Source organism: Hemiscyllium ocellatum, chromosome 24 (genome assembly GCF_020745735.1).
Source record: "Hemiscyllium ocellatum isolate sHemOce1 chromosome 24, sHemOce1.pat.X.cur, whole genome shotgun sequence".
In the NCBI taxonomy this organism is placed as follows: domain Eukaryota; kingdom Metazoa; phylum Chordata; class Chondrichthyes; order Orectolobiformes; family Hemiscylliidae; genus Hemiscyllium; species Hemiscyllium ocellatum.
The window spans coordinates 13,365,093-13,383,336 of NC_083424.1; the positions used below are offsets into that span (position 1 = coordinate 13,365,093).

The window sequence follows — 18,244 nt, forward strand, 5'->3', positions numbered from 1 at the left end:
AAAATTCAACCGACAGCAAAAAATGTTAAGGACAGCAACGCCCTGGCTGCTGCTGTTGAAAATTACTCTGATATTTCTGAGCCTGGGTTCGGCCCAAATACAGTTTAAACCAGGGGAAAGGATTGTGCAGTTCTAAAATCAATCTTCTTTTTACTTTGAACAGAACGAAGGGCCCCATACTGGGAATGAAGGAGACATTAGCATGACTTGAGTTTCTATTGAACTCGCAACAAATATGGGTAATTCTTAGTCAGCATTTGAACGCTGTGTCTGCTCTCCAAAGGTAATTTATTGCTTAAAATCTGGGATGCTTTTTGATGATGTGCAAAATAGCTATATAAATGCAAGCATTTCTCTGCAATTCCATTTTCCACAGCCCTCACAGTGAAAATCAATGTTAGCATTTCTGGCATGTGACGCTGAGAAACCTCTCTCTCGGGAGAAGAGATAGATATGATTCAATTTGAACTCCCTGATCTATGGAGATTGCATTTCTTCAGTGTTCTCATTAATTGTAGGGTAACACACTCATTTGCATACAAGTCACAGCAGCTTCTCTTCATTTGGAAGCTCAGCTACTGAGGCATTGTAACCTCTGGCTACATTCGGAGCATGTTAATCACCAAGCAGCTCAAAAACAGTCACCTTTTTTCTAGAGGCTCATTAAAATGAAGGGGCACTCAAATGGATATTATAACATTTCTTTCTTTATCAAACTCCCTCACTTTATGCCAAGTTTCGAGATAGTTCCCATGTACGGATCTAATGATCTAAAAATATAACAGCAACATTAAGAGGCATTTCATCCTACCCAAATAAAATAATTACATTTTATCCAAGATACTCATTGTCAATTCAAGATAGATCACAATCACCAAGGTTCCACTTATATAATGCTTTTAAAAGTTGTGAAAATATCACAAATCTCTTCACCATGCTGTTATTAAACTAAATTTGACACCAACTGCACAGTAGACAAATGAACAAAAGCTGGATAAAAGACATAAGTTTTGTGAAATGACTTATACAATGAGAACAGGGTGAGAGGACTTTCCAATATCCCAATCTTCCACAGAACTGGATATAGAATATTTTGATGGATGGTGTAGTGGTATCTAACCTTTCATCCTGTTCCATTATTCAGTGAGACCTTACTCACATGTGACATTATTCCGAGTGCGTGCCATTACCCTCAATCCCATTATACCATTGGTGAGCAAAAAACATTCAAGCTCCGATCTACATTTATGACTGACACAGCATCAATTATCATTTGCAGAAGAGTTTCAAATCTCAGCTGTTCTTTGTGTTGAGATGTTTCCTAATTCTGCCTCTAAAAAATCTGGCTTTAATTTTTAGACTATGGCCCATAGACCCGAAATCCCCGGCAAGCAGAAATAATTTCTCCTCATCTAGTCACTTTATTTCTTAAACATTCAGCCTTCTAATTTCCAGGAAACACATTGTATCATCTACCATTATAATTTAACTCTCAGTTCCAAGAACTTTTTCAAGTCATAGAGATGTACAGCACGGAAATAGACCTTTGGTCCAACACATCCATGCTGACCAGATATCCTAAATTAATCTAGTTCCCTTTGCCAGCATTTGGCCCATAACCCTCTAAACCCTTCCTATTTATGTACCCATCTAGATGCTTTTTCAATGTCGTAATTGTACCAGCCTCCAGCACCAGCTCTAGCAACTCATTCTATACACACACCACGTTCTGTGAGAAAAGTTGCCCCTTAGGTCCCTTTTAATCTTTCCCCTCTCACCTCAAACTTATGCCCTCTAGTTTTGGATTCCCCTAGTCTGGGGAAAAGATCTTGTCTATTTACCTTATCCATGCCCCTCATGACTTATATGGTCACCAGCCTCTGACACTCCAGGGAAAACAGCCCCAGCCTACTCACCCTCTCCCTATAGCTCAAACCCTACAACCTTGGCAACATCCTTGTAAATTTTTTCTGACCCCTTTCAAGTTTCACACCATCCTTCCTATAGGAGGGAGACCAGAATTGCATGCAATATTTAGCATTTAGGTATTACATCTCCCTGAAGTAAAACATTGCAAATGCTGGAAATCTGAAATTAACACAGAAAGTGCTGAACAAACTCAGTAGATCTGACAGCATCCGTGGAAACAGAAACAAAGTGAATGTTCTGAGTCTGGAATAAGACATGGACATAGCCATACTGGTCATGAAACACCTTAACTCTGTTTCTTTCTCCACAGATGCTGCTAGATCTGCTCAGTTTCTTCAACACTTCCTGTTCATCAGAACACAATATGATACCTCTAGTCTAAACAGGGCTTTGTACATTTGAACTATGACCTCTATACCTTTATATCCCAGTCCTCTCGATAGGCTATCTCGAGTTATATAATCAGTGCTGTCAGACCAGATTTGGAAGAACAAGACCCATAACCCATTTGATCTCATTCATCCAGATGGCTAAACTTATGTTAACTTCAGTTAACAGTAGCTGACAGTTTCTGAACTCCGTCTAGCATCTTATAATCTCAACCATCATTCCTTGGCAATCCATACCACCTACTGTGTACGTATACCCTGTGTGGACAATCAAAACAGAAATCATGCCTCACTCTGTCCTAATCTTGTCCAACTGCCATTGGAGTTTATAGTTAAGGGGAGCATTGTATTTTCACCTCATTTCACCAAGCCCAGTCCAGTTTTATCTTCCTGTGGAAAATACTATATTGTAATCATATCTCCCACAGGCCCTCACTTAACATTTTCTTCCACTTCCTCCCCGGACAGTATTCACCAGGTAAGATGTCATCAGCTTTACCATCAGTCACGACGAGTTTTCAGCAACTAGCATTGTAACTGAGACTACAGTACTCTGTGTATATACACACACACACACACATACACACACACACACACATACACACACACACACACACACAGCAGAAGTTAGGCCATTCAGCCCATTAAATCTGCTCCACTATTCAGCCAGTTACTCAACCCCATTCTCCTGTTTTCTCCCCATAACCCATGACCCATGATCCCCTTGACATTCAAGAACCTATTTATCTCCATCTTAAGTATTCTCAATGACCTGGCCTCCATAGCTTTCTGTGGCAATGAATTCCAAAGATTCACCACGATCTGGCTGAAGAAATTTATCCTTACCACCATTCCAAACAGTCTTCCCTTTACTCTAAAGCTGTGCCCTCAGGTCCTAGTCTCTCCTACCAACAGAAACATTTTCCCAACATCTACTCTGTCCCGGTCATTCAGTATTCTGTAATTATCAATTAGATTCCCCTTCATCCTTCTAAATTCCATTGTGTATAAACCCAGAGTCCGCAAACATTTCTCATATGTTAAGCTTTTCATTCCTGGGACCATTCGCATGAACCTCCTCTGAACACGCTCCAGGGCCAGTAAATCCTACCTGAGGTACTGCGCCCAAAACTGTGCACAATACTCCAAATGTGGTCTGACCAGAGCCTCAGAAGTACATCCCTGCCTTTATATTCAAGTCCTCTCAAAATAAACACCATCATTGCATTTGCCTTCCTAACTACTGACTCAACCTGCAAGTTTACCCTGAGAGAATCCTGGACTAGAAGTTTAGATTACTTACAGTATGGAAACAGACCCTTCAGCCCAACAAGTCCACACCAAACTGCCAAAGCGCAACCCACCCAGACCCATTCCCCTAACCTGCACATTTTTGGATTGTGGGAGGAAACCGGAACACCCGGAGGAAACCCACACAGACACGGGGAGAATGTGCAAACTCCACACAGTCAGTCGCCTGAGGCAGGAATTGAACCCAGGTCTCTGGCGCTGTGAGGCAGCAGTGCTAACCACTGTGCCACTGTGCCACCCATAAACTCCCAAGTCTCTTTTCACTTCAAACTTTGAATTTTCACCCGATTTAGAAAATAGTTCATGCCTCTATTCTTTCTACCAAGATGTATGACCTCACACCTTTCCCAGGGAGTAGTCCATCTGCCACTTCTTTGCCTACTCTCCAAACCTGTCCAAATCCCTCTGCAGCCTCCCCGCCTCCTCAATACTACCTGTCCCTCTACCTATCTCTGTATTGTCTGCAAACTTAGCCATAATGCCCTTGGTTCCTTCATCTGGATCATTAATGTATAAATTGAAAATTTGTGGTCCCAATTCGGAGCCTTACAGAACACCACTTGTCACCGGCTGCCATCCTGAGAAAGACCCTTTTATCCACACTCTCTGCTTCCTGCCAGACAGACAAGCCTCCATCCATGCTCGCACCCTGCCTCCTACACCATGGGCCCTTATCTTAATCAGTAGCCTCCTGAGCAGCACCTTGTCAAAGGTCTTCTTGAAATCCAGGTAGATAACATCCATTGTCTCTGTATAATTCATTGTCTTTCCTTGGTCACACAGGCATACACACACACACAGACACACTGACACTAACACACACAGACATACATACACACAGACATTTATACACACTGATACACATACACATGCAGCCATGCATAAACATTGACACACACAAGCACACACCCACAGACACACACACACATAAAAACATACTGACACACACATAAACAGACATACTGACACACACATACAGACATACACACACAGACCCACAGACACAGATACACACATACATACAAACATACAGATGCAGACACAGATACAGATACTAACACACAGATATAGACATACACAATAGACACACACATAAAGACATGTGCACGCGCACACACACACACACACACATACACACACACACACACACACACACAGGATGATTGTCTGACAGCTTTGCCTTCCCTAATTCAGGACGATTGTCTGACATATATTACCTGCAAGGACAATGATCTTCCAGCTCATGGTAGAACCAAATCCTAGGGCCTATCTTTGTTATCAAAGGCGGTAGCATCAACAACAAATATATACACACGAGGCATATTGACTTTGCAAGGCTAAGATCTGACATATTCGATCAGCTTCAGGAACTTCCACCTCCTCACAAAAGCAAATCCTAGGTTTGAATTAATTTGGAGTTGGAGCTTCAACACATGATGGTTTAGATTGTAACTCATATGGTAGTCACCGCAGTGATGGAGCTGATGGTTACAGCAGGTTTGTATGTAGTAAGCCTGCACAGGGCCCAGGACAGAAGTGTTCAAAGTGGCCCTGTGCTGGGGCCTGAGGCTCTAAGTTTGGGGGGGGGGGGGGGCGGTTGCTCAGCTCCCCTGGGGCAGGGTCTGTGTGTTGACAGGGGCCTGGGTCCTCAGGCCCAGAGTGAGCACCAGGGCCTGCCGTTTCAGTCCAAGCTCTCAATCCTGAGTGTGTGATGGACAGTCAGAAAGCAAACATTCAATTACATTTTGTTTTTCAGAAAACAGAGACATGGATTATTCAGAAACGAAGCTTATGTGTATTAGATTACTCAGATGGGAGGCTCTCATTGTTGTACCTGGTGTGCTGTCTGTGGTGTTTTCTGAATGAAGTTTGTTTGTGGCCTGCTGGATGATCAGTCGGAGATGATGTTTGAAGACTGCTGTTGAGAGTTCTTCAAGTTCACAGCCAAGCACACTGGCTGCGTTCTCTGCCCATTCGAACTTCATAAATTGCTTCCTGCCAACTGAATCAAAAAGGGAGAATGGAGACTCTTTCAGTATTAACACATAATAAGGTTAATCAGTACAATGCAAATTCAACCTTCAAATTTGAAACAAGCAATTGTTCTCCACTGAATTGTTTGGGTTTTTTTTAACTAAAAAGGGCACGCGTATTCCAGTACGAAATGTTTATGACTCGACTGGAAAGATACTTCTGATAGAATCCCAACACTGCAGACAGATGCCATTTGGCCCATCAAGGCTGCACCAACCCTCCAAGAGAATTGCATCCAGACACACACCGTCCCACCCCCCCTCCCCCCAACCCTATTGTCATAGCCTCACATTGGGAGTCTTTGTGTTAACTCGCTTGTGACACACAGCAGTTTATTTTCAATGAACAAGACCGTCACTGAACGAGTTATAGAAGTGGCAGACCCATTGAAGCTGTTCAATATCAGATTGTGACCATCTGCCAACTTAAACATTTGCCACCCACCCAAACTGACTCAGGTAAAACAGTCCAATGTAGAGTTCATATTCTTCCTCTCCCAGAATTTCCAATGGCAACATGCTACAAATGTATCTACAAGGACCCTGTACATAATTCATTACAAGAGACAGTTAATGGTATATACAGCTCCAAAACGTAAGGGACCAGCTCATACAAGAGAGTGTGTTGCTCATTGGTCAAAGGGGTCAAAGGGCATTTGAACCTTTTCACCTATTGGTCCTCTATTCCTGGAAGATTGCCTCCATATGAAAACCACCTGAAGTCTCATATCTTTATCATATAGTATTTAACAGCTAGTTGTATTGCATCTAAGATATATGAAAGTCCTTTGCAAAGCCTCAGGGTATAGTGAGCTCAGTTAGCTCAGTTGGCTGGATCGCCGGTCCACAATGTGAAGTGACACTAACAGCGTGGGCTTGATTCCCATACCAACTGGAGTTACCATGGTGGATTCCTCCTTCTCAATCTCCCCCCTTCACCTGAGGGATGGTGAGCTCAGGTTAAACTACCACCAGCCATCTCTCTCTTTCTAATGGGAGAGCAGTCTTATGGGATTATGATTGCTTTATATAAATTTCATTACGTAGCACATTTTGGGTGGCACAGTGGCTCAGTGGTTAGCACTTGTTGCCTCACGGCACCAGGGACACAGGTTCGATTCCACCCTTGGGTGACTGTGTGGAATTTACACATTCTCCTCGTGTCTGCGTGGATTTACTCCAGGTGCTCCAGTTTCCTCCCACAATCCAAAGATATGCAGATTAGGTGGATTGGCCATGGGAAATGCGAGGTTACAGGGATAGGGTGGGTCAGGGTGGGAAGCTCTTCAGAAGGTTGGTGATGACTCGACAGGCCTGTTCCCACACTATAGAGATTCTATGAACCATAAATTTAAAAGTTCAGCTTACTGCTACTGAAATGTTGAGAGAATTGAACAACTGGTTAACTCCTGAGCTTATTTTGAGATGACAATTTACCCTTTCAGTTTGGAACAACTAGTCACACAATTGTGATGAAACAACAGTGAATAATATCAAGGGAGATATTTCTAGAGTTACTTTCAGGACCAAGAATACAAGGTGCCATAAAGAGTTAAATCTCTTAAATTCAAAAACTTTAACCCCTTTCTCCAAAATGGAGAAGTAGGGTAAAACAACTATCCAGAAAATCAAAGGTTGCAGGTTAAACTACCAGGGTGTGCTGGGAGCACTGACAGGGAATGCTTTAACCACAAGACACTGAAAAAGTTAAACCATCAAAGTGTTTTAAATTGGACAGAAAATATGAAGTGTTTCCATTCTTCTGTTTCATTGATCCTCATGCCACCTGAGTGAATCCGATCAAACAGGACACACACACACAGACAGAGTGGAACAACATTCATTAGTCAAAAGGTCAGCAAACTGAGGTTACACAAGGACCATCAGTAGCTCATAGTTCAGTTTTAATCAATGTTTATAAAAGGTAACTGGAGGAATGCCAAGGTGTTCAGGAAACATGCTGGAGAGAAATGAAGAATGTAACAGGAGTGTTGATGGTGGAAAACAACATTGCTAGGGAAAAATGAATAAATTGAGAGCATGTTATAAAAATTCCGATAATGGAGACTAGCAGAAAAGCTTGTCTGGCTGCAATTTCAATACTCTCACTCTCAACATGGTTGGAATAAGATAATAAGAACACAAAATAATCGTGTCAAATGGATATAATATGGTCAAATGGATATAATCTTTCCTTAATATATATCCCCACAGTTTCACTTCAAGGTGCAAGGGTAGAACTGTTGTTGGCAACATGAATGGTTAACTATTTATCTGACCTTCTCTAGCAATCTGTTATTGTAACTGAGGTACCTGTCTCCACAATAAACAAATATTGGCAATTTCAAGCTTACAATGCCTGGTATTGGATCTGACTCGCTATCCCACTGTGTGAGATATTTATATCACAAAGGGAATTGAGCTAGAAAAAGCCTTCAGTCCAGTTGATTGTTGCTTCAGCAACACCAATGCTTCACAAACTTGTTTCTTTATGCATTGACAGGATGAGGGTGCCGCTGGCTAGGACAACACTTATTGTCAATCCTTAATTACCCAGAGGGCCATTAAGGGTCAACCAGATTGCTGTGGGCCTGGAGTCACATGTAGGCCAAGGAAATTGGTGAACCAGATGGGTCCTTCCCAACAATGCATTCCTCACCACCATTAGAATCTTAATTCCAAATATTTATTGAATTCAAATTTCACCATCTGCCATGGTGGGATTTGAACCCAGCTCCCCAGAACATTACCTGGGTCTTTTGATTAACAGCCCAGCAATAATACCACTAGGCTGTCACCTCCTTGATACTATCGCCATTCATTAAGATGGCCAGCATTTGTTGCCCATTCTTTACCGCCCTGAAAAAGATCATGCGGGCTGCATTCTTGAACTTATGAGAGAAATATCACTCGAGCACCTCTTGTCTACAGTGTTTCCAGGCTTGCTGAGCTACTCCGGGGGCATTCAAGAGTCAATGTTGCAGTCACATGGAGGCCTGTCCAATCAAGAACAGAAGCCATGAAGCCATGAGCCAGAGGGATTTTTGCATCACTCTGGTTGTTTCATGATCATTCTCAAACAGCATTTTATTCCTGATTCATCAGTTAATCAAATTTACATTTCCCACTGTAGCTGTGGTGGGATTTGAACTTGAGTCATTGCTGCCTTAGTTCCGAGCCCTGAATCACTCAATCTTTTCAACTACAATTGGGAAGGAGAAACACCTGCCAGCAACGCCCATATCCCGTGAAAGAACCAAACATGAAGTCCAGATTCTACTGTCCTATGTATGTGCACAGGTTTGTCTGCTGTCCTTATCTGGTCTTCCTGACAATCCACAATAAGATCGTGAGAGACAGGAGCAGAGCTAAGCCATTCTGCTGATCAAGGCTGCTTCACTATTCAACAAGGTCATGGCTGATCTGATAATCCTCAACTCCACTTTCTTGCCTTTTCCCCATAACCCTTGATTCCCTTCCTGATTAACAATCTGCCCATCTCAGCCTTGAATAAACTTACCACCCCGGCCTCGACATCCTTCTGCAGAGAAGAATTCCATAGATTGACTCCCTTCAGAGAGAAGAAATTCATCCTGATCTGTGTCCGAACTGGCAACCCCTTTGCTCTGAAGTTCTCTGAAAATGCCAGCTTCACTCCAACTCTGCCTTCTGTTAGTTAGCCATGATAATATTATCCATGATCGTACACAGCCCACAACATTACTGGCTCTTACCATTTAAGTACCTTTATGTGTGGTACCTTGTTGAACACCTTTCAGAAATACAAATATTTTGCTTCTGCTGGTTCCCCTTTACCTATGTTGCTTGTTGCCTCATCATCGAACTCCAAGACTTACAATTTTGCTCCCCCCTCTGCAACTGGATCCCAACTTCCTGATCCACAGACTGCAAACAGTAAGGTTAGGCAACAACACTTTCTCCCAGATCATCCCTAACATCGGTGCCCCACAAGGCTGTGTGCTCAGCCCTTACTCTGCTTCATGTACACTCATGACTGTATGGCCAAATTCAGCTCTAACTCCATTTACAGATTTGCTGATGACGCCACCATAGCAGGTCGGATCTCAAACAATGACGAGACAGAGTACAGGAAAGAGATGGAGACCATGGTATAAAGACAACAATGTCAGTAAAATGAAGGTGCTGGTCATCAACTGTGGAGTGGACGGCACACCCCTGTCTGTATGAATGGTGCTGAGGCGGAGATGATTGAAAGCTTCAAGTTACTAGGAGTAAACATCACCAACAATCTGTCCCGGTCCACCCATGTTGAAGTGACAGTCAAAAAAGCACACCAACGTTTCTACTTCCTCAGAAAGCTGAGGAAATTTGGCATGTCCACAAGGACTCCTACCAATTTTTATAGATGCACTATAGAAAGCGTTCTAACCAGATGCATACAGCTCGGTATGGCAACCACTGTGTCCAAGACTGCAGGAAACTACAAAGACTAATGATCATAGCCCAGTCCATCACACAAACCAGCCTTCCATCCATTGACTCTATCTACACTTCCCGCTGCCTCAGGAAAGCAGCCAACATCATCAAAGACTCCTTCCACCTCTCTTCAACTTCTTTCATCAGGCAGAAGATACAAAAGTTTGAAAACATGTACCAGCAGATTTAAGAACAGCTTCTTCCCTGCTATTATTAGCCTTATCAACAGACCACTCACATTTTAGAGTTGATCTTTTTCTGCGCCTTCTCTGCAGCAGTAATTCTCACAATATTCTGTTCTATTACCCTGATATACTTGCATAAGATATGATTTGTCTAGATAGCACACAAAACAATACTTTTGACTGTATATCGATGCACATGACTATAATAAATCAAATCAATTTCACATCAATTTGGAGAAATGGGTCCGACCCATCTCAGAATTGTTCCCCCTTTTGTTCTGATCTATCAAAGCTTCCAGAGTTCTTCCTGACTTCTTCAAAATAATCTGGTTCTGATTGGAATGGCAGTATGAAGATGCTTAGAACCAGTAATCAGATAGCACCTTTCACATCCCTAACTTATCCCAGAATAATTCACAGGCTGCTATTGAGGTGTGTTCACAGGTGTAATGTTAGCAATTGGTGTTGTCAATTAGTGCACTATCAGGGTCAAAACTGTGGTTTGCTGAAAGGCCAAGTAATTAGACGTTACTCTCACAGAAATTAATGATCTCCTGCTACTGGGAGAAAGAAGCTTTAAAACACAGAGGAAGTGATTAATCAGTGAGAGCAGAAAGAAAATAGCCTTCAGTAAAGTCAGCAGATTCTCCTTTCCTGAGGAAATGATGTCCACATTTTGTAAAGATTCCAAGATATTGGGAAAGACCCCAAATGGAAGGAAAGAACAAACAAATTGCATTTGCATCACACCTGCAGTGTCCCAAAATATTTTATGTTTCTAAATTTTATGTTTCTCAATTAAATGTTCCTGAAATGCATGACTGGTCAGTTCGGAAACGGAGCAGTCAATTCGCGCACTGCAAGGTTCCCCAATCCTAACTGACACAAAGAGTGGACAATTTGTTTTAGTTGCTAGTTGAGGGAGAACTGGTGACAATTCTCCCTTACTTGTGAACAACTCATCCTGTGGGACTTAGTCCATCCATCTGAGAAGGAAGAGGAGGTTGCAGTTTTAACTTAACATCTGAAAGATAGCACTCCGTTAATTCAGCACTCACACTTTACTGCTTTGAAGTGCTGACCTGGAAGATGTGTTCATCTTTACAATAGAACTCAGATAATGTCAAAGATTGTAATTTCAGGTGAAATGGGAATGAGGATAGGCTTTGTCTTTTAATGTCAACCTTTAATGTATGCACCGTTATTTCATATGTGCATGATTATTTCATGTATATATTTTATTTCATGTATGATTATTTCAAGTCTTATTTTATTTCATGTTTGTGCAATTATTTCATGTATGTATGCTTATTTGCCCCAATGGAAATGAAGGAAAGTTGAAATTTTCATCTCCTTTTGGAGGCTAAAACTGACCTGCAAAAGTCGAGAATAATTATATTTTGTAAACAGCACAACTTTCCTCTGCCTTCCTGACCCCACACTATTTTCATGATCTACTGAAGACTTTGGAATGCCAAAAAAACCACACCTCCTTAAACGTTTGTGACCACAGGGGAAACCATATGGCTTTCTGTTGCCTCCTTGAGACCCCCTGATCAAGCCAATGAAGATCATAGGCTCAATCAGGGTCCTGCAGATGCTGGAGATCAGAGTCAAGATTAGAGTGGTGCTGGAAAAGCACAGCAGTTCAGGCAACATCTGAGAAGAAAAATCGACGTTTCACCCTGCACATCCACACACGTCATTTATTGTTCCCAATGTGGTCTCCTCTACACTGAGAAGACCGGGCGCCTTCTTCCAGAGCGCTTCAGAGAACATCTCCAGGACACCCGCACCAATCAACCCCACCGTCCCTAGTCGAACATTTCAACTCCCCCTCCCACTCTGCCAAGGAAATGCAGGTCTCAGGCCTCCTCCACCACCACTCCCTCACTGCCCGATGCCTCAAAGAAGAACGCCTCAGGACCCTTCAACCTCATGGCATTGATGTGGACTTCACCAGTTTCCTCATTTCCCCTCTCCCCACCTTACCCCAGTTTCAACCTTACAGCTCAGCACCGCCCTCCTGACCTGTCCCATTTGTCAATCTTCCTTCCCACCTATCCGCTCCACCCTCCTCTCCAACCTATCACCTTTAACCCCACCTCCATCCATCTACCGTGCACTCTGAGCTACCTCCACCCCAGCCCTACCACACACCCCCCCCCCCTCACCCCCACTATTTCTCTCTCCACCCCAAGGCTGCCAGCCTCATTTCAATGAAGGACATACTCATCCCTCCATCTGTAGTGAGCTGTAACAAATGGACACAGCCAGAGGTAACCATGGAGACCTTGAGAATGTCATTCCTCTCAAAAGCTGAAACACTCCTCACAAAGCCAACTCTCTGACTCTGGAAATGGCTACTCTGCCTGCACAGCGGAGTTTAAATCACCCTTATTATGCAACTTTTCTCACTCTGTAACGGACCCCATGTTTTTCCTGTTTTGGGACTACAAACTAAAATGGAAGCTGGACGACTGTAACTGAAATACCAGGAGAGCTTTGCAATCTGAAAATCATTTTTTTTTTGTTTCAGCTGTGCAATATCACATTGCTTATTGAGGCACCGAGTGGGAGAATTCAAGTGTGAGGGACACCAAGACTCTGCTGAGTTGGGGAAATTCTGCCTGACAGTCGCCTTCCGATCAGCTGAGCAGCACAATGTCAAAAGAAAAGCTGTCAGTACCAGGGCAGCAGAGAAGAGCAACATCCACAGACCGCAGATAGTCTCTCCCTCTCTCTTTCCTTTTTCTCTCTCTCTGTCTGTCCATGGGGAAAAGACAGAAAAACTAAGAAGCAGCAAAAGAAATAATTCTAACAAGAAAAGACTATGGCTGCCTGATCAACCATCAAATTGAAGAGCAATGGTCACCCGAAAAACAACAAGATATCATTTTTCTACAAAAATTATATATTGTCGTTTCCTTCATTTTTGGTCTGAGGTCCAAAAAAGGAAGCTATTGCTTTAAACCAAGTAAATTGTGTGAAGAGACATCACAGTTTTGAAAACCATATTCACTGGAGCACACTGTGAACTGTATATAAAGTCACTTACCTCTGGAACAGTGAGAGCAAAAGCATTCACCATGGTGTTGATGAATTCTGAACTAAGAGAAAACTGCTTGACAACAATGTTCTGATTTGCTTCCGAACAGGTGACCGTGGATTGTGTAGGGCCAGTGCAGCAGTGAACAACTGAACCTGCAAATTCTCATTCCTGTATGACCGTATTAGAAAGTTCCCAGTAATGGCTAGCTGTTTCCTCTGAGGAAGGAGGAATAAAATGTCTTCCAGGATAGTGAAAGGGCAAATTGTCAACCAGTGAATGAGAGAGAGGGACCTGGTGTCAACAGTAAAGAATGAAAACAAATTGGAAGAATCTGAAAGAAATAACTGATCAGCCCCTGTTCTGGTGCTATCGAACTGTGTTCTCCTGTAACTTTTTTTTCTCTTTATCCAACATCAATAGCCTTGTCCTGTCTGCCTTTATATGTCTCTGTTTGTAAAGAGTAGAACTTAAAAAGGGATAGAGTTTATTTTTTTTTTCTCTTTTTTTTGGGCAATGCTGTGTGATCAAAACAGTGAAGGGGAGGGCAGGGACTAAATTAAAATAGAGTTGGAGGGGGAAATGATGCACTCCTCTGGTTTTATTTTCTTTTTTTTAAACAGTGAAGGGGAGGGCACGGACGAATCCTGTTTATTTTTTTACTGCTCAATCCCTAGTTTATTTTTTTTGCTTTTTTTTTTGCTTTTTTTCTTCTTTAATTATCCCCCACACTACCGCCTAACTGCGGTAGTGCTTATTTTTCCCCCAGCACCCATGGTGTGTGTGTGTGCAGGTGTGAAACACAGTGAAAGACACAAAGTGCATGAATCTTTATTCAATTTCCACCACCAGGAAAAATAGGAAAACACCCGAGTGGCCAGTGACAAGCAGTGCCCTTCACATCAAAGGGCAATGCTGTGTGATCAAACAGTGAAGGGGAGGGCAGGGACTAAATCAAAATAGAGTTGGAGGGGGAGGGATAGAGTTTAAGCTGTCGAGTTATATATTAGTAATTCATATATCCTAATCGGTATTGGTTAAAGCCAATTTGCTTACAATAAGCAGCTATTTACTTACTGAGTAAATAATCTTAGTGCATGTTTTCTTTTAATGCATTTGTCATTTGGGTAAATTGGAGACTTTGGACAGTTGGATTAAGCTTTTCACATTTGTGATGACTTTGAAAATCGTGGGCCTAATTTCCATGCCCCAGTGAGTTGTGACAAGGGTTAAGAATCACAAAGAAAACTGAGTGACAATTTAGCCCACGCTTGAAATCTGGTTGTCTGATCTTCAGAATCTTGTTTACTCTGTATATATTCTTCTCCAACCCTCACAGAATATCTGTTAAACCATTTGTTGTTAGTGATAATCATGATTGCGTATGTTTGTATATTTGAGGTTTTTGAAGTAATATTGCTTAATTTTTTGTAGCAGCTTAGAAATGTATTTTTACGGCTCTTGTTAAAGTTTGTGAATTAAAGTAAAGAGTCTTTTCTTTCCCTGCTAATGGCAAAACCTGGAAAGAATTGTTTTCGTCCTGAGCAACAGTCAGTCAAGCCAGTTGGTCACTTTAATGAGCTCACTGGGATTTTATTCATTTATGTTGGAAGAACTTGTGAAACATTGAGGTACGATTATCAATGCACTCTTCCCATTAAATCATCATAACTCTGTGGTCATGAGCTCTAATGATTCCCCATTGTGTTTGCGACAGCAATATTTAAATGTGTCCTACACCCTCACCATTCCCTGTGTGTCTTGTATGAAAACTGCTAACGGTTCCTTCCATAATCCTAATAAGGTCTACAAGCAATTAATTAGAGGTATGCAGGTTTCTGGTTCCACTCTCTGCCCTCCCTATTAACTGTGTCATCTAAGCATTGGGAACTCGCAATATTTGAAGCTAAGTACCTAATTATCCAGCCCCATCTGAGCTGATTCCTAAGAGAGGATTGAAACTTCAGCCCTCTATCTTTGTGGCAAAGGTGATAATTCGTGCAGCAACATGTATAAAAAAAACTGCTCTTCCTTATCATCCTCTCCCAACATTTCAATAGCAGTGACATGCAAAGCATGAAATGTCGCTCTCTCTATTACATTAATGATTGCGAGAACATCACAGGAGCTCGGCTCTCCTTACAAGTCACAAATGTAGTTTCTGAATTGTCTTGATGCTTCAGATGCAGAAATCCAGGTGCCTTTTACATGATGGCTTCATAATGTGAAGCAGACAGACAGCAGGCAGTCAGCTGAAAATGTGCTGCACTGATAAGCCAAAATGAAGACACAGAGCACTGGACCGCAACATCAATAATATCAATGCAATTGCACAACACAAACCATGATCAGAGATGCAGTTTACTCTGCGCTTTCCCTCTGCCCTTGTGTCATCTGATAGAATTTGACACTGTTCCGCATGGAGGCTCTTTAACAATATTTGGTGGACAGAAGAAAGGTTGCCTTGCCCTTGACCAGTCGGGAAGGTCACACAATCTTTGGAAATTCTAAGGACACAGCTCCGCAGCCACTGAAGCTCCCACTGCTGCCTTGTTCTTTTTCACCAGAATTTCCCTGGTGTCTTGGCTAATAATGATCCCATAACCAAAACCACAAAAACTAATTATAGAGTCAGAGAGTTATACAGAATGGAAACAGACTGTTCAGTCCAATTTGTTGATGCTATTCTAAATTAATCTAGTCCCATTTACCAGCATTTGGCCCATATCCCTCTAAACCCTTCCTATTCATGTAGCTATCCAGATGCCTTTTAAATATTGCAATTGTACCACACTCCATCACTTCCTCTGGCAGCTCGTTCCATACACACACCAGCCTCTGCATGAAAAAGTTACCCCTCAGATCTTTTTTAAATCTTTCCCCTCTCACCATAAACCTATGCCCTCCAGCTTTGGACTCTCCCCATCCTTGTCTATTCACCCTACCCACGCCTCTCATGATTTTGTAAACCTCTATAAGGTCATCCCTCAGCCTCCGATGCTCCAGGGAAAAAAGCCCCAGCCTATTCAGCCTCTCCCTATAGCTCAAGTACTCCAACCTCGGCAATATCCTGATAAATCTTTTCTGCACCCTCTCAAGTTGAACAACATCCTTGCAACATTACACAAAACAGGATCTGAACCACTAAATTACAGTCTTCCAATGTTCTCCTTGAAATTTCTCAGAATCCTAGGCTTTTGTGAGCTCCCAGATACCAGGCCCTACTTTGACTGAGACAGGTCCCACCAAAGACTCTGCCTGTATGAACACATACCACCTGATAACCTTTAAAATTTGACAATAATATAATCGAGTGAACAGAGAGGTTTATGGTGAGCGACCTGGCCAAAATGCAAAATAGCGATGAAAAATACAACTCAGTTCAGCAGTTGTACATCAGAGCAGCAATAAAGTGGGGAATTAGGTGTGATAATTAAGGACACTTATGATAAAGCAAACTTAAATGTGACCACAGACTTGAAAGAACAGGCAATGAAACATTACATCAAATGACAGATTTAAAGAAGGAAACATCACTGAGCGAGGCCATTTGACCCATTTGAGTCTGTTTGAGTTCTTTGACAATCCCACACCCTTGCTTTTTTTCTCTTGGCTCTGATTTTTTTTTGCTTCACTAACATTTATCCAATTCTGTTACATTTTAACTGCTCGGACTGGACGCCCAGTGGCCAAGATTTGGTCACTTTCTCCTCAACGTTACACACAGGGTTTCCATTTGGTTAATTTACATTAGCAGAAGGACCAGCTGAAGACTGATGGGGTTGGGCTTGAGCATTTCCTTTTCATTTTGTGCTTTTTTATAAAGCTGTGGTCTGAAAGAAAGGATTGTCATGTTTGATTTTTTTAACTTTATTTTCCTATTTTTCCACTTCTATACAAAATATGTTTTTATTTTCCCACTTCTGTAGCTGAGATTTTGTACCTAGGTATTTTGGATTTAAGATGTCGCCATGTATGGTGACATTGTACACTTTTCACTGTACTCTTGCCCTCAGCGCTTGAGTACATGTGAAAACAAAGCCTAAATCTAAGTTTCAACCTGAATCTAAAGAGGAAAGGCTATTTTAAAAACCAGCATTTGAAAGGGTGGCTATAGTTTGGAAAGCAAGTAACCTGACAGTGACGTCAGGCATCATCTGAACAAGCAGCGATTGGTTTAGGCTACAGACAATTTGGAGCTGAGGGGATGTAGGGATGCGGCTTTTGTTGGCAGCAAGAAATTAATTGGTCTATGGACTAGTGACAGCCATCAATTAGAAAAACCTTTTTGCCTGGCAACAATAGTGTGATTGGCTCTCAGGCAAATGAACAGCTTGAAGAAAGTGAGGACCACAGATACTGAAGATCAGAGTTGAGATTGTGGTGCTGGAAAAGCACAGCAGGTCAGGCAACATCTGAGGAGATGAAGGGCTTAGGCCCAAAACATCAACTCTCCCACTCCTCGGATGCTGCCTGACCTGCGATGATTTTCCAGCACCACACTCTCAGAACTGAACAGCTTGAAGCTCAGAACAAGTTACTCACATAGAGAGACTGAAGTCCAGTTCTTTCCCAGCTAAGGAGCAGTCTCCCTGTTCTCTGCAGTCAACAGTCATTGTAAATCTGAAGAAAACTAGTTTAACTTTCTTGCAACAGTTGTTGTTAAGTGTTCTGAAGATGTGGATGTACTGTACCTTTAAGAGAGTTAAAGGCAACAGAACTACCTGACAGCACCAAGTGTTCTGAAAAAAGCTATAACGTAACGTTTTGGTCCAGAGTTGGTGTAGCTGGTTGCCTGGAGACAAAAACAGATTCAAACTAGGCCAATCAGTTTAAATTATACCCAAAACAAAACAAAATCTAATCAAGTTTGAATTGAATATATTGACA

General features: G+C 42.1%; 1 protein-coding gene across 6 annotated transcripts in view; it reads right to left on the minus strand.

Annotated features, from left to right (window-relative positions):
* Positions 1–18,244, minus strand: part of LOC132827048 (unconventional myosin-XVIIIb-like) — a 350,661-nt gene that overhangs the window by 210,882 nt on the left and 121,535 nt on the right. For all 6 annotated transcript variants that reach the window (XM_060843476.1, XM_060843475.1, XM_060843474.1 and 3 more), the window contains one exon: positions 5,464–5,631. In XM_060843476.1, the coding sequence (XP_060699459.1) occupies positions 5,464–5,631 (168 nt within the window). The remainder of the gene's footprint in view (positions 1–5,463; positions 5,632–18,244) is intronic.